Below are 21,648 nucleotides of genomic sequence, written 5' to 3' on the forward strand. Positions count from 1 at the left end.
GGGACACGGGGAGCCCCGAGGGCCGCGGGGGGACTGTCGCGGTAAGAAGGAGCCGGGAGCGTTACTTGGGGCAGGAAGGGGGAGAACGGGAGTTGCTGAAAGGAGTCCTGAACAGAGTAGAAGTGCGAAGAACTTAGTGGTGGAACTAGTACAGCGTAAGACCATAAGGGAAAGCGAGAGGAGGAGACAGGAAAGAGGATTCGTAAATGGTACGGGGCTGCGTACCGCCAAACTCTGCTGCGTCCTGGGGTGGGAGACAGCGAGATCTCCTAAAGGAGAGCTTGCGAATGCGGGGTTGTCAACAAAGAAGGCTGACTGTGAGCTCTTCATTTCCAAAGTGGATGTATGGCATTGTATAAATCAAAATTGAGGACAAACACTGGCGTGAGAGTGTATGGGCCAGAAGAATGTGCGTGTCAGAAAGTTAGGAGGATATGTTCGTAGAGCAAGAGAGTCAGAGACTGGGGAGTAATAAGAGAGGATGTTTGAAACAGGATATCTGGAGGACTATACTGTTTCTTGCACATGATAATGCACTCTCAGCACAAGTATGTTAACTGTAGCAGTGAATGTATAATACTCAGGTCAAAAATGAAGTCAGAATTTTTAATATGTTCTTTGTAATTGACTCTGCAAAACTCAATTGTATTTTAATTTACAGACCTTGGCTCTGTAAAGTCTTGCTAAATAATCTAAATGCATATATAAAATCAGAGCTTAATTCAGCTGTTAGGTAAGGAGAAAAATTGCTCCTTATGTAAATTTTAAATACTGTAATAATGTGAATTAAATAATGGGACTGAGAATATTCTAAATCTCTCTTCCTGTTTGTTATGGTAGACTTAGCCTTTAAGCTAGTGAAGAATAGCATAATGAGAATCTTATGTTTTACGTAGTTGGTATATTTAATAATAGTTCATCTGTTGAGTTGATGCCATGTAGCAGTTTGCTTTCATCTCTGATTGGTCTTTGTGGAAATTCTTGTTTGTTTGCCCTGTCACTTTAAGCCCCCCCCCATATATATGTATGTGTGTGTGTTATTACTTAAGAAATAGATCACTTTGTTCTGTAAGTTGTTATACTTACGCTTTGAAACAGATGCTTTGCTTTTGTACAGATGCTATGCTTTTGTAGCAGGTTTGGTCCCAGGCTTGCATAAGTCACTTATAGGATGTTTAACTTTCGTGATGTGATCTTATTTATTTCTAAAGTTGTTTTGGAGTTAAATTGCCTTGTCAGAATTGATTTATCCGCTTAAAACAGACATCTGGTATTTCTTTATATGAGAAAAAGATAAGCACTATGATAAAAATAAATGTTTAGGAATTCCAATTGTATGTTATGATTATTAAGTTCCATACAAAAACAGTTACAAGAATCTGATCCTTGAGGAGCTTGTAATAGTCTCTACTTTAATTTTGACAAATTTAGTGCTGACCAAGCCAGTCATGCATGCCTTCTCAGGAGCGGTTAAGTCATATTGTTGCATATCTTTCAAAGTACAGATATTTAAGACAGATCAAACTACAGTTATAAATCTAAACTGCTCTCTTCTCATAACTCTCATCCAAAATATAAATCTAAACTATTAAACTTGCTTTAATAAAAACTGCCCAAGTTAGCTCAAGAATGTATGTTTTGTAATATAGTGTCATGATTCAGAAGAGAATAAATGAGTGTTTCCAGGCCACCTGGAATCAAAAATCTTGATGTTAAAAAAGCCAACAAAAAATGATTTGCTGCTTCCGTTTTGCTCCGCTCTGTAGATGGCTTCGTGTTACTGTTATCTGGGTTGAGTGCAAGTCAATTTACCGTTATTCGTTTCCTAACTGAAATCCCTGAAATTATTTGTGAGGTGAAATACAAAAGTAGAGGCAGACTCTGTCATTGAATAACTGCAGATTTGTTTAATAGTAGAGCTTCAGTAGGCTAACCTGAGATTAAACTGATCAGGATGTGCATGTGGGATGTTCTCATTTGTCTTAAGTCTGTGGTTTTTGTTTTTTGTTTGTTTGGGGTTTTTTTTAGCAGAAAAAACTTTTTTTGTTGGTGGTAGGGTCCTGATTGCGGTCTTCAGTTACTGTGGAACAGTCTCTAGTTCTCTAACCAGCATTTTATTTACAAAGATGTGATCCTTTCGCTACCAAAAATTGTGGCCTTTATCTCATGAGTTAGAGGAAGATAGCATTTGGTTAAATATTGAGCCTAACATTTGTCCTAAGCTTGAGTCTGATGATGCATCTTTTCACAATGTGTTCAAGTTTGCCATTATTTACATAAGGGTGAAAACTCCCGTGTATAGCACTGGGATTGAATTCCAAATATTAAGCGAGATATATGATTATTTGATTTATTTATATATATATATATTTTATATATGTATATATTATTGATGCTGATAGTTTCTTTGGATTTCCAGCTTTTCAGAGTTAGCATTTGGGACCAAAAAAAAAAAACCTTAAGTTTCAAATTAGATTAACTTCTAGTTGATACATTTTGTTTTTCCATCATTAAGTCCAATAAGTTTCAGAACAGACTGTTTCCAAACCACAGATAGAAGAGGGTAAGATTTTCTTGCTGTAAAATGATTGCAGCTGTACCCAGAAGCAGTATAGGCATAACCATGACTGATAGCACTTGAACTTGCACGCATTAAAAAGTAGATGCATTCTTTTATGTTAATAACTTGCAGCGTCTTTTTATTTGAAGGCACTCATTTATGGAGATGGATTTTTAATGTAGGTAAGCTTTGTAAGAACAACCACATTGGGTCAGAAAAGGCTTTGCTCCCTGTCAACAGTAGTGAATTCATAGGGGTGTGAGTATAAGAAACAATGTTAGAGACTGCCCCTCTGGTGTGATGCATAGTTTTCACTTACAGCTGTTGGGGGCTTTATGTGTGGAGCTGCATTTGGACCATTAAGCTTGATAGATAATAATGAACTAGCTTTCATGAATTTGTCTTAATAAGTGGTTTAACTTCTGGTATTTTTGATCATCTGTGATAGTGTTTTCCTTAATCTGATGATGCATGCGGGAGAAAAAACTTTCCTTTCTTGCAGACAAACTATCTTAATTGGGTGAAAGATTAAGAAGTGAGGATGGCACAAAGTTAAATTCTTGTGAAGACCTGAGCACTCACTATAGTTGAGGAATAGAAACAGTAGGGGGAAGGGGTAACTTTTAAGTTTTTATGAACCATGACACCTTTCATGCTCCTCTCCATGGCTTCATGGTTAGGGCATGTGTGCCTAATCCAACCCTGTGCATAGTATGTCACACCAGAACAATTTACTATATGAAAGCTCACTCCTGGCTACTTTCCTCATATCTCCCAGTTAAGTCACCACCACTAAAAGCAGGGAAATGCAGGCTGAATTAATTGTTCTGAAAGTAACAGCCCCCTGTTGCCTGTTACCTTACCATTAATTCTTTTCCTGTGATATGGTGTGCGGACATCTGAGCGTGTTACGGGGAAAGGGTTGTGGGGTTTTGGAGAGATTTGGCAGTTAAGAATGAATTGTTCTGGTAGTAGTGGCCTAATTTTGGTCACCATGCTTCCCATGGGTGCCTTAAGAGCAGGGAAAGACTGGTATCTGCATGTGTGAGATGTACACAAAGTAAGCCTGATGAGATTGTGTCGGTGCTATGTGCAGAGACGTGATTGAATTGTGTATGTGCAATAATTCACATTAAAGGGGAACAGAGTCCTCTTTTTGCTAGTAGAATACACAACTTGGCTTCTGATTATCGCAGTATTTTTCAGTCAACAGGTGATTATTTCTGATAACTGATATGGATACTTGCAATGTTTTTCTTGGGTATTATGGTAGTATAATATAGTAATACTATATGTTATATAGTATTATAGTATTAACATTGAAGTCAGTCAAAATCTCTACAAATATTAACTTCCATCTCTACCCATATTAAATTTGTGGAACTACGTGGGCATAAAGTCACATACGTAAATCCTATTAGGCTCAAAACTGTAAGTTTCTTTCTAGCCAGCTACTTAAGTGTGTGTAATTATGCTGATAAAAATATTTGCTTTTAATATATGATAGTTGCCTTTTTTTTTTTTCTTTGCAAGTCACTATGCCAATTGAGCTCATTTGAAGAAAAATGTTTAAATTGACAAGGTAGGATTAAATGGGTTTACTGTAGTTCTGGTAACAGTTATATGGTGATGTTATTTTTCACGTGCTTATTTTCATTTCCTCTCACTCTTCAGTATTTTGCTATATATGAACCACTGCACCTTGTTCTGAAGGAAGGATGTAGTCTGAGGAAATACCCCAAGAGGCAGAGCTGGATAGAGCTCTAAGACTGCTGCTGCTCCAAATACATTATCTTTCTGATACTCTGGCAACTTAGTATTTCTGATTATGCAAAGCTATGGTAAAAGCTGTTTCTTTCTAAACTCCTATTGTATTGACCACCTTAATATTAGACTATTTACTTTAAAGGACTCAAAGCTTGTTAAATCCTAATCCAAGCAGAGGAAGAAGAAACTGTTGAGAGAGGCATCCCTTTGCAAAATATTAAAAGAAATGTTCAACTCTTTGTTATGCTAGTATCTGAGGACCTAATTGGGATAGACGCTATGTCAAAACATAGAATAGTACTTATCTTGGAACTTAATCTAGTTAAGCTAATTTTATCAGCTTTCTAAGATCCCTGCACATGCAGTTCTGGTTCCTTGCTTTAGAATGAAAAACAGGGTAAGATATGGTTACCTTTGTTGCTTTTGGATGAGGGAGAAAGGTTGAACCCCATTTCAGAGTTTAATTCTGCAGGATAGGGATAAACAATCTTCTTGTATTGGGCACAGTTGTCTCTCTCTCTCTCTCTTCCCCCCTCCCCCCCCCCCGAAATTTGCACTAAAACCAGTTCAGTAGTTTCAGGTGTGTTGGGAGAGGGGTAAAGGGAACAATCCCAAACCCTTAGTAGCAGCTCTTCATATATTTTGTTGCAAAACCATAGACTGTTATCAGTGTCTTCATCTAGTTGCCTAGACAGCTGAATCTGTTAATAATAAATTCTAGTTTGTGGTATTGGTAATACTTTCTTGTTAAGTTTTCATAATTTTTTGTTGGGGAGAGACAAATCCTTGTTGAGTTACAATAAAATCTCTTTACTGATTACAGCCTGTTACTTGCAGTAATGTTTTAAAGAAATACATCCAGTGATCATTTATCATTAGATTAAAATGATTTTTTTCAGCTTCTTTTGTTGATTAATTTAGAATGGAGAGAGGTAATTGCTGGGTGTTAAAACTGTTCCTCTTTTTTGTATCTTGTGATGTTGGTATTATTACTAAAATACTTATCTATACAGAGTAGCTCTGACTTACAAGAGAAGTACTTTCAAAGTAGACTTCTGTCATAGTTCATCAATAAGGGCAAGATGTCTTCCTCTAGCTTACTACCCTTTTTGTGGTGTTACTGTTGCTTAGTTCCTTCATTTTAGCTAGAAAGTGAAATACTTCATTAACTTAACAGTTCATGCACCAGCCATTTTTTGCACACCTTTGTAGACAAAATGGCTACTAGAGCCACCATTTCAGTGTGGTGGGATAGAGACACCCAATACAAGGTCAACTTTGATTGCTTATAGCAAGACAACAGGTCAAATAATACAATGAAAGGCCAAGTTTATTTACCAGTTATGTAATAAATAGAGTGTAGGATGGACAGAGACTGAAGTTAAATCCTTGGTCAAAATACTAAAATACAAGGACCTGATGAATAAGAAGCAACAGAAGGAACTGCAGTAATGCATGTCACAGATAATGTTGTTTTAGTCTAAGTAACATTTAATTGGGTATTTCTGGAAATTCTTAACCTTTAAATATCTTATTCTTCTACAGAGGAAGAAGAGAAGATAAATCTATCTTGTTACAAATGTTGAAATTCATTTAATAGCATATGCCTTTTGACAGCTCTTAAACGCTTTATAGTAGTGTTCAAAGTAGACTTTCTCATGGTCACATACAGAAAATTCAAGTTAAGGTGATACAGATATGAACAAAATAATTGCAATCACTTAATGCTATTTTTGTTGTAGTGTAGAGTTGATCTCTTTATCCCTGAATTATGCTTCTCAAAAAGATTTGTAATACTTGACTGATAAGTTTTGTTTATACAGTACTAGAAGAAGCAACAATGATGGAAGATGGTGCAACCTGAGAAATGACTCAGTATGACTTTATGCAGCTCTGCAAGAAGCACTGCTTTTCTTGACTAATGGTTTTATGGCTGCAAATAAGTGCCTAATGATGTCTCCAAATTGTTGATGCATCTCAAAATGGAGGGAGAACTAATGCTGGTAAATTAAAGCAAAATATGGATGTTTTCTCAGCATAACCTGTAGTACCTTGCAATGCAGTTAAGGGAAGCATCTTAAGAAGCTAGAGCAAAGATGGTCATGGAGGATTGTCAAAGCTGCTGCAGGTTGATGTTCAGTGGCATGTGATTGACATCATCTTATTCTTTTCCATCGCTTTCAATTCATTGTTTGTTTTTTACTTACAAAACTTCAGCTCTTGGAGCTGTATCTCTGCTTCAGTTTTTTTTTAGTTGGTTGGTTTTCTCTGTGTGTGTGTGTGTGTTTTCCCCCCTAATTTGTATTCACCTAGAGCTGGCAGTCTTAAGGCAAGAAAAAGTCCAGGGAGAGTAGTGAAAGTAAAACAGTGTCAGCTGTATACATTGGTCGTGATTATATGTGATACAAAGAGTAATTGTAAAAAAATTTTGAAAATTGTTGGGATTCAGCTAAGTACATATGAATTAATTTCATGTGTCAGTATGTTGCACACCATGCAGGCATACTTAAGATGACAGTTCTGCCCCAGTGAGTTCACCTAATTTGATAGAGATCATATGAAACTTAAACCAGCAAGCAAAATGCATTGTGCTTAGTGAAAACTGTATAGACGTTTTAGAGTTCATAACTATTGATTTAAATTTTGATTCAGACCTTGAATATACTGAAAAATACTTTGCTTTAGGTCATCTTTAATATCTTAATTTCTAGTGGTATTAAGATGATTTATTTTCCTATTTTGTAAATGCAGGATATGAAGTATGTAGACTCATGTAGTCTTTGATTCACAGGACTGACGTACCAACCTTTGTTGCCACTTGGGGTTCCTGTTGTTATAGTGTCCAGAGATTATGTTAACTTCAGCAAAAAACTGCCTTGCTGCTTCCCCTTATTCCCGCAAAACAATCAAAACATTCAACCTCTGAGTGGTAGTGTAAGTGGTATCTCAGTAAGGAATAGGAAAGGTATATTTGCTTGAATTTTAGCGGAGATTTATAAGGTCAAATTACTCATTTCTATTGGAACAGCTGACAATGGCAAAGAATATGCTGCCTATTTAGTGGATTTTTTGCTCAATAAATCTGTTCTTTTTACTTAAAAATACCAGTCTCTGCAGCATGTTTGAAACCTTTTTGCTGAATGTGGGGCTTCCCCCCCTCCCCCCTTTCCATTTCTGCAGTTCGTTCCTTTGGTACAGAAGATAGACCAACTGATAGACCTATACCACCTCGCGATGAAGTCTTTGAGTATATTATATTCCGTGGTAGTGACATTAAAGATCTAACTGTCTGTGAGCCACCAAAGCCTCAGTGTTCTTTGCCACAGGACCCTGCTATTGTTCAGGTAAGCTGAAACATTTTTAAGATACATTTGTTTGTTGCTTAAGTTGCAAAAGTAAGTTTGCTGCTTATCTGGCAGCATTAAGTGCTATCTAGTTGAAACTTAGTGCTAAAAATTAGAATCTTTGTTGCTGTAAAGTTCACAATGCAAAGTAAAGAATTCTAGACTTTCTAGAGTCATAAGATTTTTCTCTCTTGAATCATATCTAACTGTGAAAATCAAAATTGAAATCTAGCACAATGAATTGGACACCAAAGCTGACAGTCTTTTCAAAAATTACTTTTTTTTTTTTTTTTTTTAAACCAAAAATGATAAACCATGATACCTTCTTTTGAAAGGTACTTGGGTTAGGAGGACAAGTAATGCAAGATTTCTTGGGAAGATCAGGCTTTGCATAAGTCTAACTGAGTAGTTGCTGAAACATCCCCATTAGTTTTTTTCTGTCTTTCTTTCTTTTTCTTTCTTTTTTGGATATTAAAGTTCCAGTGTGTTCCCTGACTAGGACTTTGTTTTATCTAGCTCTGTATTTTAAAAAGGGCAATTATTTGAAAAGGGGTTCTTCAACATCCTTAGTTGTTGAAGAAGGAGCAATTTACCACTTGAAGCCTTCAGGGCTACTTAATCTGTTACTTTATAATAAATGGACTGACAGAGCTGATTGTTTGACCTCTGCAATTTGTTGGTTTGCTGATTGTGATTATGGGGTGTCTTATCACTGACAGCAAGATGGCAATTCTGGGCTCAAAAGGAACTGGATCAATTCTACATAAGTTTGTACATTTCAAATGTTTAACTATTTCATAAAGTAAAACTCTTAAAACTTTCTTACAAAATATCGTTGCTTTAGGGGAAAGATGTGACATTTTTCAAATTCACCAATAGCAGCGTACACATGCTTGACAAAAGCGAAGTCCAGTGTCTGAGGTACTAGGGAAAATATTGCAAGTTCTACAGTACTGTTGTCACAAGTTAGTAACATCAGAAAGGTGAAAGTGCTTTCTAAACTATATACACACGTATGAAACTTTTTTCTTGCCCATTGTTCTTTTGCTAGAATGAATGTTTTGAGCTCTAATGCAGAGTAATGTGGGTATTTCAGCATTTTTGTGCTTTGCTCCTGAAATATATTGGTTAAACTTTTAATATTAAAAGAAACAAGTTTATGAATGTAAAGTTTTCTTATATGTATTAGCCCCAATGTTATTGTTATGGTAAATTTAATGAAAATTTTTAGAGTTTCCTCTATATCTTGCCTTGCAGAGCTATTTTCTTCTTTTTATACGAACATTATATTCTACAATTTTTTTTTCCTCCTTTAGTCTTCACTGGGATCTTCAACTACATCTTCATTCCAGTCTGTGGGGTCCTATGGTCCTTTTGGCAGAATGCCTGCATACAGTCAGTTTAGTCCAAGCCCATTAGTGGGGCAGCAGTTTGGTGCTGTTGGAGTTGGTATGTTCATTTTTATTTCATATTTTCCTGTGAATGAAGTTGCATGTATGTTTCTAAACAGTAATCAGTGCTTATTATTCCTGTTTTATCCTAAGGACAGGTCCAAAGTCTTGAATCTATATCAGTCCCACACTAGCTCAGTAGTAGTGAGGGTTTTTTTTTATAGCCTTTGTGCCTCAAATCAAAGCATCCATATGGTTGAGAACTTACCACCCCATCTCAGAGGGCTGAACAGGAAATGATCATGAATATTTTACAAGTGGTAGAGAAGCAGAACCTCCACAAAAGCCCTATAGCTGTGCTGGGGACAGCTGGTCAGGTGGTGTGTGCCTCAACCAAGGATTTGGATTATTCAGCAGTCCCTTTGCCAGCACAGTTCTGCAGCTATTCATGAGTTGTTAGCTTGGCATGAGGTCCATACTTGAAGTGTTTGTGAGCTGATGGGTTAGTTGCTCCTTTTTAGTTACATTGTAAATCTAATAATGGATGCTCTCAAAGACTTACCAACCAACTTTCCTCCCTCCCTCAAATTTTCTTCAGCAAAAGAGAAGTCAGTTTACATTCCCAACATTAAAAAAACAAAATCCACACATATGAACAAAGAAACAAAAGAGACGAGAACCTTATCGTAAGTCCTTTTCATTCAGCATTTAGAGATGACCTAGATAAGATCACTGTAGCTTAAAGTGAGAATTTTGAGGTCAGACAAGGAAATCAAGGACTTATATGCAGTGGAAACTTAGCCACTAGTGAGTGTCATACTGGTACAAATACAGATGTAATTTGATAGGGTAACAATGGGTATTACTTGGCTGGTGGTGTTTAGTGATGGCTGAAATTTAAAAGCATGCAAAACACTTAAACACACTCGAGTTTCTAAACTTGGGTCTTAATTCTTTAGAATTTAATTTAGTTTTCTATCTTTTATGATCATAAAAATGTTTAATACAGATGTAGATTCCTGTTATATTAGAAAAAAAACAAACTGGTCTGTAGCAAAAAGTATGTTTAGTGCAATGCAGCTGATAGCTTGCAGTAATACAGAAGATGAAAGCCTTCATCAGCTGGAGTGAGACAAGGTAACAGAGGAGCAGAGCTTGAAAGAAATATTTTTATTGTATTTTACCTTTTATTTTTTAAATAAGAACTTGTATTCTTGTTACTGTTATGACAACAATGTTACTCTTAGAACTGAAAATGCCAGCCATGTGAATGGAAGGCTGTAGAATTGGCCATAATTTGATATTAATGAATAAGACATGCTAGTTATATTCTTGTTTAAAAGATGTTAAGTGGGAATATATACCAATAGCGTTTTTTCTTATTCTGTAAGGTGGTGTGATGACCATGCTATGTTAAGGCTTGCGATATTAAAGTTGGCAGTACACTTTTTTTTTTTTTAATAAAAGGCAGCAAGGTATTATAGTCTTACCACCTTGGACGTTATATTAAATTTAAATGTGCGGGGGCACAGATGGATGGACTTTTGTGTATTCTAGAATAATTGCCTAATATGGCTTCACAAATCATTTAGTACTAATTTTTAAAAAATGACTACAACGAAGTCTAAACTAGGTTTTACAACTATATTATTTCTTTCAAAGCAGGAGGTTCTTTAACATCTTTTGGAACAGACTCTTCAGGCAGTGCTAGCTTGTCCCAAAGCACTGCAGTTGGTTCTGCATTTACAACAGATGCAAGATCATTAAAAACACAGATGTCTCAAGGTAAATCTTGTTGTATAAATCTGAGCTTTTTGACTGATTGTCTTGTCTCCCTCTCCCATTTAGGTGGTTGCCAGAAATGTTATTTTCAAATGTCTAGGCTGGAATAGGTTAAATTGAGGCTAATGTTATACCAAACAATTCAATTCTGTCATGAAAATTAAGGTGTTAAGAAAATTAAGGATGAATTGAGAGGTTTTGTATTTATTTATTAAATGTGTTTTCCTACATCTGACTATGCTGCATAGGTAATTGTGGTTTTAGCAACACATCCATTATCTTTAAAACATCTAGATCAAGGAGTAGGACTTGCTTCAGATGAATGTTAGCAAGCAGGTGCATATGGAAGTTCCATATCTAATTTTATTGATAGCGTGACAAAACTTAAGATACTACATGCTGACTGAATTGTGAAGTCCTTCAGTCTACAATTTTTAAATCTTTATGCCTAAAGGTGTGTGTGTGGGGGGAATTATTAATGTATGGTTACCTAAATAAAACTAACAGCAGACCTGAATGCCTCCAGAGATAGTGACATAACAGTTAAATTGGCTCAACAGTAATAGAAACTTCATGGATAGTTTTCTGTGTAATATTAGAAAAAGAAATAAAAAGCAAAAAGGATAATTCTTTGTGATTTGAGTGGCAAAGAGGAAAGAAACTAAATGTCAAGCAACTTCACCCTTACCTTTCCTGAAAACATACTAAGGTTTCTCCTCAAAATCCAAAAGGTGTTATTTTCCAGGTTTTCCAGTCTTCATCGCTGCAACTAAAACAGTATGTGCTACCATTTATTCCTAGTCATTTTAAAAGGCAAAATAGTTAACTTTACTAATAGCAAACAGTTTTTTCCCCAAATTCCAGTTGAAATTTGTGAACAAGTTAGGATGGCTTTCAGTTGTATGGATTACAAAATATATATTTGAGTTTTGCTGCATTAACAAAAAAAAATGCTGAGCACTTACTGTTTTTCAGCTGAAAGAGTAGCTTGGTTTTCTGTAGATGAAATTTAAAAATCGTACAATTCTTAGATTTAATATGACACGTATTCCAGATGAACATATATTTGGCCAAAAAACATCCAGTGGGGCACCAACAAGATTTTTTTTTGTGCTTGCTTTAAAAAATTTTTTCTTGTTTTTAGATCCTAGGTGTAGCTTTGGGGACTTTAAAAAAAAAAATTTTTTTTTATGGGATAGGTGGAAAATTACAGGTGAATATGTTATTTTTTTCTTCTTAGAACGGTAAGACTCAAGTCCTAATTTCTAGGCAGATTTATTCTTGTGGTGTTATGAATTTGCCTGGCCAGCTCAGATGTCTCCGTTCTAAATATGCTTCTGGCTCCAGTCACTCATGTTGTAAATTGAAATGTATGAACAGTACTTTATGAGGAAGTTTTCACAACTCTTTCATCTGCATTATGCCTGGCATTAGCCATCACTGTTCATTATTTTGTAGAGTGATCATACAACAATGTGCTAGATGAAATGAAATTTCAGTATCATAACTATATCTCTGTCGTTGGGAACAGTCACTTTCCACTTGGCTTTTCAGGGAGGCAGAAGGAGTATTTTGTACCTCCTATCAATCAAAAAAATTAATTCCACAGCTAAATGCTCATCATAGATTGGTTGGTAGGGATTAATTTTCCTACCCATTTTTTTCTTTTAGACTGGGGGAAGGGGAATTGCTAAAAATCCTTCATTCTGGATTAGTGGATCTGAGGGTGCAGAAATATTTATTTCCTCTTTGGACACAGCTTTCTTGACTGGTAAGGCAGATAACCCTGTCAGTCTAGATTGGTTGAGACCGATAACTCAAATTTATAGATGAGAAATAATCCTTTGGGGTTTTTGTTTGCTTGTTTTTGTTTAGGTCGTTCAAGCCCTCAGATCGATCATTTGAGAAGGAGCCCCACCATGGAACAAGCAGTACAAACAGCTTCAGCCCACTTACCTACTCCGGCACCTGTTGGGAGAAGGAGTCCTGTACCAGCCAGACCTTTGGTGTCTGCTAGCCAAAAATCGTTAGAGAATCAGGAGCACAGACGAGGTAGCTTTGGATAACTTTCATGGGTTGATATTTTTTGGGTTTTGTTTTGTTTTTTTTCCCCCTCCATACAGCTCTGTATTAAAGGTGATGTGCAGGAATCTTCCTGCTGTCTGCTACTAGTAGACTGGCCAGCAGAGACCTGGATTGTAAATTTTTTTTTTTTTTTTTTTTTTGCCAAACATATATTTTTTTTTCATTCAAGAAGTTAAATTCACGTTTTACTTTCATAGCCTTGGATTTTTTGGAAATCTGAACTATATAGCTAAATACATAAGTATGATAGAAAATTCCTAATTGGATAAATCAATAATCTTTTTATTTCCAACTTTAGCTGAAGCACACAAGGTTTCAAGATCAGAAAATGAACTCAGAAATGAAAACAAACGGCAAATTGGTAAATCTTGTTTTGAGAAATAGTTATTGTTTTCAGACTTCTAGTTTCAGACTTTATTAAAGTCTGCTAACATACAGTATTGTATATAGTTTACAAAGCAGAAGAACTTTGTTTCTAATGTTCAGAAATTTTAGTCAAGAAAACTTGCAGTTCAGATTATGATAATATAGAACACGTACTTAGAATACTTTCACAGAATTGTTTCTAGTGGGTAACAATAATTTTGCATTGGGTCAGAATAACACAAGCACAGAAAGTCAACATTAAACCAGTGCTTTTACTGTTTCCAATCACTCAAGTGATTGGAATAAAAATACAAGAGCAAGCAGTATTAATGGATTTATACACACAGTATTATGAAGTAAAACTTGATGTCTTTTTACAGAAATATTTGACTGAAAAGCCAATAACTTTTTAACTGTTATATGGAAAGCTTTTAATGACTTTCTAGAAAGTCCTTTTGCTTACTAAAGGGTGGTACCTGAGGTTAGTGTATTTTGCGTTTTATGCCCTTGCTGTGTTTATTGCAAGTGAATTTACGAATTATAAGCTGCTCCAACAGGACTTTTAACAACAGAAATGCAGGAAGAGGATGCATGAAGCCTCAGTCTGTTACCCAAGGAATTTTAAAAAAACCTGAATTTCTCAATTTTCAGTTCCAGGTGGACCTTCGGCACGGAGAGGCCGTGGAGGTCACCGAGGGGGCCGAGGAAGATTTGGTATTAGGAGGGATGGTCCAATGAAGTTTGAGAAGGACTTTGACTTCGAAAGTGCAAATGCACAATTCAACAAGGAGGAAATTGATAGAGAATTTCATAATAAACTTAAATTAAAAGGTACATTAATTTTTGCTTTAGATTTGAGCGTGGAGGAAAAACAGCAAGATATGCCTTGTAAATGTTAATGCTTGGAGAAAAAGCTTTTAAAAGGCCCATCCTACTAAATCTTGTCAACAGTTATGGGAAGAAAATCAATGGACAAGGAAACTGGGATCATTATTTAATTTATTAAATACTTGGATCAATATTTAAGTCTGGATTTTGAAAGAATTCTAACTAGCAAATATCACACATCATGCTGTAACAAGTCTGTTGGTTAAAAATGCATATTACTTAAGCAGAAGTCCCAATAGTGAGTGTATTTTCTGGAGTGAGTACTGGAAAAGATGCAGTAAAGGAAAATCCATCTTTATTTTTTCAATTATTAGTAGACCAAAAGTAGTCATAAAAATTTTAGTTTGGGATCAGAACTTCTTTGGAGCATGCATGAGGTTTTCAGTCTATAAAATCTGGTATTTCTTTTCTTTTCCCTTTTCCAAAGAAACATGGGAGTAGTTCAGATCCATAGTGCCAGGACTTTTGTTTTGTAGCAGCCTTCTGTTTTAATTACCTCACTGTCTTGTGATCAGCCACTTGTTCGTTACTTTGCTGCTACTGTTTCTGGACAAAATTGCTACAGGATAGAAGAGAAAGTTCCCTATATGAGTAATTGTTTCCTAGCTTTTAGCCCATCAAAGAGTAGGAATAAATGGTCAAATTATAGTGTAGAGAAAAGTCACCAGTAGAGTCCCATAGAATTTATTCTCTGGTACTCACCTCTTTTCTGGGTCATTTTTAAATAATGAATAGAACACTTGCTGTTGACACTAAATTATTCAGAGTAGTAAAGAGGAAAGCTAACCATTAGAGGATTATAGAAAGACCTCATGAGACAAAGTGGATGGTAAATTCATGTGGTTTGGGGTTTTTTTGTCTTTTCTCTCTTTAAAATTGTAAACTTGTGGAGTGGATGAGGGAGAAATCCAGAGTTTACACGTGGCATTATGAGGTTTGAGCTATGAACATTTAGAAATGAGACTTTAAAGTCATGATGGGTAGTTCTGTGGAACCATCAGCTTGTTTGTCAATACCAGTAAAAGGACTGAATATCAATCACAGCAAGAGAACTTCAGTTATTTTTAGGAAAGGAATATGCCTTAAAATAAGTCCATTGCATGATTTCTTGAATGTTGGCCCTCTGTCTCAAAAGGGAGACAGCAGTGATGGAAAACATAGAGAAAGGGTAACAGGGATGAGCAAAACCATGGAATCACTTTTGCATGAGGAATGACTGGGTGAGGGTTTTGAGCTTAGAAAAGAGACAGCTAAGAGTTACGAAATAGACAGCTATCATATCCATTCTGCCATGACCTGCTTTAACCTGCAGAGAGCATAGAGGATGTCATGCCTCCAGACAGCAGCAGCAGCAAAACATCCTAATTTGCAAGTCAGATAATCTGACACTCATGTTCAACTTCAGGAGATTGTTTTATATTGTAAATGTTCAATATATGTTACTTCGTGTGTTTGTGTCTTGGAACAAATTAACATTGCTATTTTGTTTGGTCTGATGGGCTGGAAGATTTCTGTTTATTTTTGTTTTCCAGAAGATAAACTTGAGAAACCAGAGAAGCCTGTGAATGGAGAAGACAAAGGTGATTCAGGTGTTGACACCCAAAATAGCGAAGGTAATGCAGATGAAGAAGATCCCCTTGGACCCAACTGCTACTATGACAAAACCAAATCCTTCTTTGATAACATCTCCTGTGATGACAATAGGTATGGCTCGTAGTGGGAAGCTTCTTAGGCTATGTAATGCATGTTTTTGACATTAGGCAGTGTCAGCACTACTCATTGCAACTAACTCTAGATGGAAAATGAGTAAAGGTTAAATCCACATGCAGTGGACAAGCTCAAAAAAAATCTTTGAGTGTAATACATTGATAGCAAGACATTTTAAATGTTTGGAAACATGCTTATGGAATTTAATGGACATATTGCAGAATCTCCTTTCCAGTTTGTTGTTGTTGTGTTACAGAATTACCATTTTAAGTTAAATCTATCATGAAAGTGCTTTGGTAATGATTTCTAAGTAGATTACATAACTCTTTGGCCAACAGTATTGTTTGAATGGGAAGACAGCATTTCAGGAAAATCGAAGCTTATCTTTTGCTGTTTCCTTTTTTTATTATGAAAAGTGATGTGAATTGCTGACAGTTTGAGATTATAGATGGCCTTTTTTTCTTTTTTTTCTTTTTTTTTAAACTACCAGTTAGATAAATTAAACTAACATCTGTAACTGCAAACTCCTGTTTTCCTGTTTTGTGTTTGAAATTGCCAAGAATGTTTTTTTTGTTGTTGCTTTTCTTTATGTAATGCTGACCTCCCTTTTGCGCGGAGGATACAGGTTGCGTTCCTTTTTATAGGAAACTCTTATGACATTATTAATATATAACTAATAAATACTGTAATATATCCCTTCCCCCCCCCCTTTTTTTTTTAGTCAAATGAATTGTGGCAAACATCCAGATGCTTGCAGAAGGCATAATTTGGAAATTTACAATGTGATTAATATGTAATTTTTCACTTCATTCTTTCTGGTGATTCTAACTAAGCCAAGCAATCTTCCTTTTGAAATGTTTTAAAATAAACAATCCTTTTTCCTTTTGTGTGGCAGAGAACGGAGACCGACCTGGGCTGAAGAGAGAAGATTAAATGCAGAGACCTTTGGAATACCACTGCGTCCTAATCGTGGCCGTGGAGGCTACCGAGGCAGAGGGGGGATTGGCTTCCGAGGTGGAAGAGGGCGAGGAGGTGGAAGAGGTGGCTTCACTGCCCCCCGAGGATTTCGTGGTGGATTCAGAGGAGGTCGTGGAGGCAGGGAGTTTGCTGACTTTGAATATAGGGTAAAATATATTTAATCTTTGTTATGAAAATGGTGATTATTCTTAAATAGATCACCATTGAAGAGTGTATGACTTGAGCCACTGCCCTTTGAAACTAGTGGTAAAACTCTTGCTTTTAGATTTGATGTTGAACTATTGAGAATAAAAATTTATTGAATAGTATTTTGCAGATACTCTGGACTATTTAATTGAAGGGCAATTAATGCTAAAATTCTGGTTAACGTAGCAATATTTCACTCTCAACAGCAACAAAAACTGCAAGCTACCTTTATTCAGATGCACATAATATTTATTGTGTAGCTCGATTTAAAGAAAAAAGTAAAACATCTACAGATAGAATAAAAGTGTTAGAAATGTGAGTTGGAAACATTTTTCTAAGCAGTATTCTAAAATGTGAAGGCTGAGAGGGAGAAATTGATTCCTTGTATGCAAAAGCATGTTCTTTCTTTGTGAATGATTTGGCACAAAGTGAGCTGGCCTGTATACTTGTCAGTTCCCATATAACCCCTAAAAATAGAATAACTGCAGTTATTGATGCACAGAGATGGCCTTTTGCAAAAAGGGAGGTCAAAAAATAGTCATTTATGAGTTGTGTAAGTTCCTGTTAAACACTCTTTATTTTTCTCTTTGTTTTTTAAGCTATAGCTTAACATAATCATATAAAATAGCTATTAGGAAAGCTAAGGTAGAATTAACTCTTTCAGCCAATCAAATGGTTTAAAAAAAAAAAAAAGGGAAGATGGGTCATTAAACCTTGGAAAGAGAGGATATCTGCCTGCCCAGTAGTGAAAGTGTTTTTAAAATATCAGATGCTATTATTTTGTTTTAATTAAATATGAATGAAGTTTAAAGTTTCTTCAGTCTTTAGGCGCAAGACACCATGTAAGTCTGCTAACTGAAATAACCTGATATAAAAACTTTTTTTTAAACATCAGATAAGCATAAAAAGAGTAATTTGTTCTGCAAGAGCTATGATGGCTAAAAAGCAGATTTTTTGTTTAGAATATACTAACACAGTTTGGCTTTGCAACATTATCAAGATGTCTATTCTTCTGTCCCCTGTTGATGGTCATAACTCATCTTGTTATCAGCCATTCAGAGAAAGGACTGGCTGGTTGTCATCCCAGCCAGTAAAGTGAAATATTCAGTGCTAGCAGTATGTTAGGTTCACTTCCTTTCTTCTCTTAGAAACAACACAAATTTTCCTTTTTATGAAAGCTAATTGGCCAAACAGTTTATGTAAATCAGCAGTGCTCCATTGTTTGCAAAACTAAAATCTTTTCATAATTTCAGTGTAAGCCATTTTTCTTAGGACTAAGCCTCTATTTTCAGCCCAAACATTAGACTGTTAAGGAACAGAAATGATCCTGGTGCACTGTTCAGAATCAGTAACAAATACAATTACCTAAATCGATGCATGTAAATACAGGCTTTTAAATTCTGACCCAGACATAAAAACTTTTTCTGGTAGTGTGCTCTGTGAGCAGTTACTGATTTGCACAGTGGAAGTTCTTTGTTTCCTGTTTGAGGATGAAATTATTTAACTAAAAAGCATTTTTTTTTTCATCACAGCAGATTTCTCACTGTTCCTCAGTCACTCATTCATTTGTTGGTAAGAATTAGTTCTGTAATTGTAAGAAATTTTTTGACAGCTTAGCCTGCTTCAACAAGTGTTAGCACTGACTTGAAACTAAGGAGTTGAAGATCTAACATTTTGATTTATGTATGAAAGTGATTCACTATCTTCCAGATAATTGGAGTATTTGTGCCATGCTTATAGTCAAAATGACTAGCTGCTTCAGTGTGTGCCAGACGGAGGGTATTTTGACCAGAAGCTAACCTGACCATAAGAGCAGCTCTTTTCTGGTTTTAGTAGATCAAAATTACCATCACAATGCATCTTTTCCCAGTGCTGTTATCCAAGTTAATTTATTTTTGTGTTTTGCGAAATGAATTGTAACATTCTACTGTTGTTCCCTCTAGAAAGACAACAAAGTTGCTGCATAGTCTGCAAGAAACGTGAAACCGGGTGAACATCTAGATCCTCTTGATCCAGAGAATTAGTTTCAGCCTCTGCAAAGAATGAAGTTAATTTGCTGTATACTTGTCACCAGCACTGGGATTTAACTATTTAATTTCAAAGGGGTGTAATGCAGTTACTTTTTGAAAAATGGCCATCTTTGAAAACAGTGAGCATTAAATATATTTGAGACAGAAGGATAAGTAATTTCTTATGTATAGTTAATTATAAAGCAGTACTTCGATGGAGTTTAAGTATTTTTTCATCACTGAAAGGATTTTTCTTATTACTAAACTGTATTTGATAATTGCTTCGAGTTGTAAGGACACTTGTATGCAGAAGGCCGTCGATACTGTGAGTGTTTTGATCCACTGAAGGTTGTTTTTTGGAAATCCTGTAATATCCCTTTTGAGATAGTTGTACTTTATCAACTAGGGTGCTGGACAGTAGAAAACTCGCTTTGTCAGTCAAATATGTACACACAGTAAATACTGTTTCTTAGGCAAAGGAAACTTTTTATATAGTTGTAAAATTCCATTATATCCCATTGCCAAAGAAACATTACAAACTTTGTATAGCTGTATAAAAAGCAACTAATTTTTTAAAGAATAAACATTTTTAAGTCGGCAAACATACTGTGTTATTGCAAAAGTTGATATGCTGAAGAACACTGAATTAGTTGTTTTTTCTTTTTTCCTTTTTTTTTCTTTAGCAGCTTTTCAGGCTTAAATGTTTGGTTTTATATTTGGACTATAATGAAGATTTGAAAATGTTCTTCCATTATACAAAACTGGATACATTCTTCACTTCTCTTGCAGGAATTTTGATTTTGTAGTTTCTGGCATATCACAGGATTTGACCAAATTAAGGAGATATTTTCGGATAAGGACAAAATAAAATTTTTCATATGTCAAAATTTGCAATTTTACTTAGTGATAAATATTAACTTTTTTTAATAAAATGGACCAGGCACATGAGCTGAGATGATTCTCCTGGAATGCCTGGGACAAAAGTATGTCTCCATTTGTCAATTCTTGAAATGTTAACTTTGTTGTAATACCTGTAGACATAAGCAATTTAAAAAGAATTTAGTGTTTGAAGTTGTTTGCATTTTGATAGACCATAGCTTGGAGACATTAAAAGTCTGGTTCTAAGACCGTGAATCCACAAGTGACATGGTATGGACTTTTTGCCAATTCTGAATGACTAGTTACGATTTTTTGATATGCTAAGTTACAACTGAAATAGAAATCTGGTCATTTGTGTCTGTATATGTATATGAAGGCCACAGGAATAAAGGGATCCAAAGATTAAAACATTTTGATCTAATTTGCTGATTTTTTTTTGTTAACTTTATCTTCAAAATGTTCAGTGGTGATAAAGATGTGGAAAACTGCACTGTTGGAAAATTGAAATATTTAAAAGTGGTTGATAGAATCTTAATTTTATAACTTTTTGTATAGCACTACAAGGAAGTATTTTGTAATTGGTTTCCTTATTAAGGTCAAGTATTTGGCAACTGTAGAAGTTAGATAATATTGTTTAGTAATGTTTTTTGCATGTTAACAACAATGCCTTTTGGGATCCACAAATCATGATTCTGAACAACTTTAGAGGTTTTTGAACATAAAGGCAAGTGCTGTACTGTTGCAATAACTATGTATACTGTATGAGGTGTCCCAGGCTTATTTAAACACAATGAATTGTAAATACCAATGATACATGCTGTGAAGGTATGAATTTAAGTCTTTCCCCCCAGTACTTTGGGTTACTAATCGGGGTGCTCTGTACCCAGGAGTTAGCAGCATGGCATACCTTCAGTGTACCTTGCTCCATGAAAGTGAGGGTTTTTTTATTTTAAAGCAGAATAAACTGTTCAATAAAATCAGTCTTTTGAAAGTTATTTCTTGTAATATTCTGGTACTGGGAATTCTAGGAAGAGACTAAGCTGTTTTTCTGCTAGAACTGTATGGAAAAAGTAATTCAAATAAAGAAAGGCCTTTATTCAGAGGTTAACTTGGCTGAGTGCAGTTTTCCAGTCGATTCCATTTGTGTTTCGTAGGGTTATTTCCTCAGTGGACTGAGGCAGGGAGTGAGTTAGTGTCTTACAACCTGGAAATAATTTTAGAAGTAGGGCAGTAGTAGTTGAAATGTACGGAGGAACGGGCGGTGAGGGGGAAAAGCAAAGCTCAGAAGGGGAATGTCCCAAGTATCTTGACGGTGTTGTTTATTTGTTTGTTTAAGGGGGGAAAAGGCTCAATTTTGTTGTTGCTGCACACAGGCCTGAGCGGAGAAGCACCGTGCCGGGTTCCGGGTGCGGTGCCGCCGCAGGCAGGGGCGGGTGCCGGCGTTGCCGTGCTCCTGCCCGCCCCTCGCCGCCCCGGCCCTCGCTCTTCCCCGAACGGCGGCGCCGCGGAGCCGCAGCTCGGGGGCGGGGGCTCCTCACCTTATCCCGCGCCGCACGGGCAGAGCCGGGAGAAGCCGCTCAGCCCCCGCCGGCCCCGAAGACCGTTAACGGCCGCGGGGGGCGCGGCGGGGCGGCTCACGCGCGTTACACCGTCCGCGACGGCGGTTTGCGGGGCGGAGGCTGTGCCCCCTTGCGGGGGGGGGGGTG

The 21,648-nt window shown here is 36.2% G+C and overlaps 2 protein-coding genes across 5 annotated transcripts in view; both read left to right on the forward strand.

Moving 5' to 3' along the window:
- Positions 1-20,922, forward strand: part of LSM14A (LSM14A, mRNA processing body assembly factor) — a 21,759-nt gene extending 837 nt beyond the window's left edge. Inside the window, exons 2-10 of one of the 4 annotated variants that reach the window (XM_026058442.1) lie at positions 7,508-7,671; positions 8,988-9,120; positions 10,725-10,847; positions 12,720-12,896; positions 13,228-13,290; positions 13,947-14,126; positions 15,716-15,887; positions 16,786-17,014; positions 18,998-20,922. In XM_026058442.1, the coding sequence (XP_025914227.1) occupies positions 7,508-7,671; positions 8,988-9,120; positions 10,725-10,847; positions 12,720-12,896; positions 13,228-13,290; positions 13,947-14,126; positions 15,716-15,887; positions 16,786-17,014; positions 18,998-19,021 (1,265 nt within the window). In that variant the 3' untranslated portion in view covers positions 19,022-20,922. The remainder of the gene's footprint in view (positions 1-7,507; positions 7,672-8,987; positions 9,121-10,724; positions 10,848-12,719; positions 12,897-13,227; positions 13,291-13,946; positions 14,127-15,715; positions 15,888-16,785; positions 17,015-18,997) is intronic. The other 3 variants (XM_026058450.1, XM_026058456.1, XM_026058464.1) reach the window with 3 other exon arrangements.
- SS18L2 (SS18 like 2) overlaps positions 20,750-21,648 on the forward strand; it is a 3,025-nt gene continuing 2,126 nt past the window's right edge. The window contains exon 1 of the mRNA XM_026059774.1: positions 20,750-20,767. Within this exon, the coding sequence (XP_025915559.1) occupies positions 20,750-20,767 (18 nt within the window). The remainder of the gene's footprint in view (positions 20,768-21,648) is intronic.

The sequence above is a fragment of the Apteryx rowi genome, unplaced genomic scaffold (assembly GCF_003343035.1).
Source record: "Apteryx rowi isolate R43461 unplaced genomic scaffold, aptRow1 scaffold_1, whole genome shotgun sequence".
Classification (NCBI taxonomy): domain Eukaryota; kingdom Metazoa; phylum Chordata; class Aves; order Apterygiformes; family Apterygidae; genus Apteryx; species Apteryx rowi.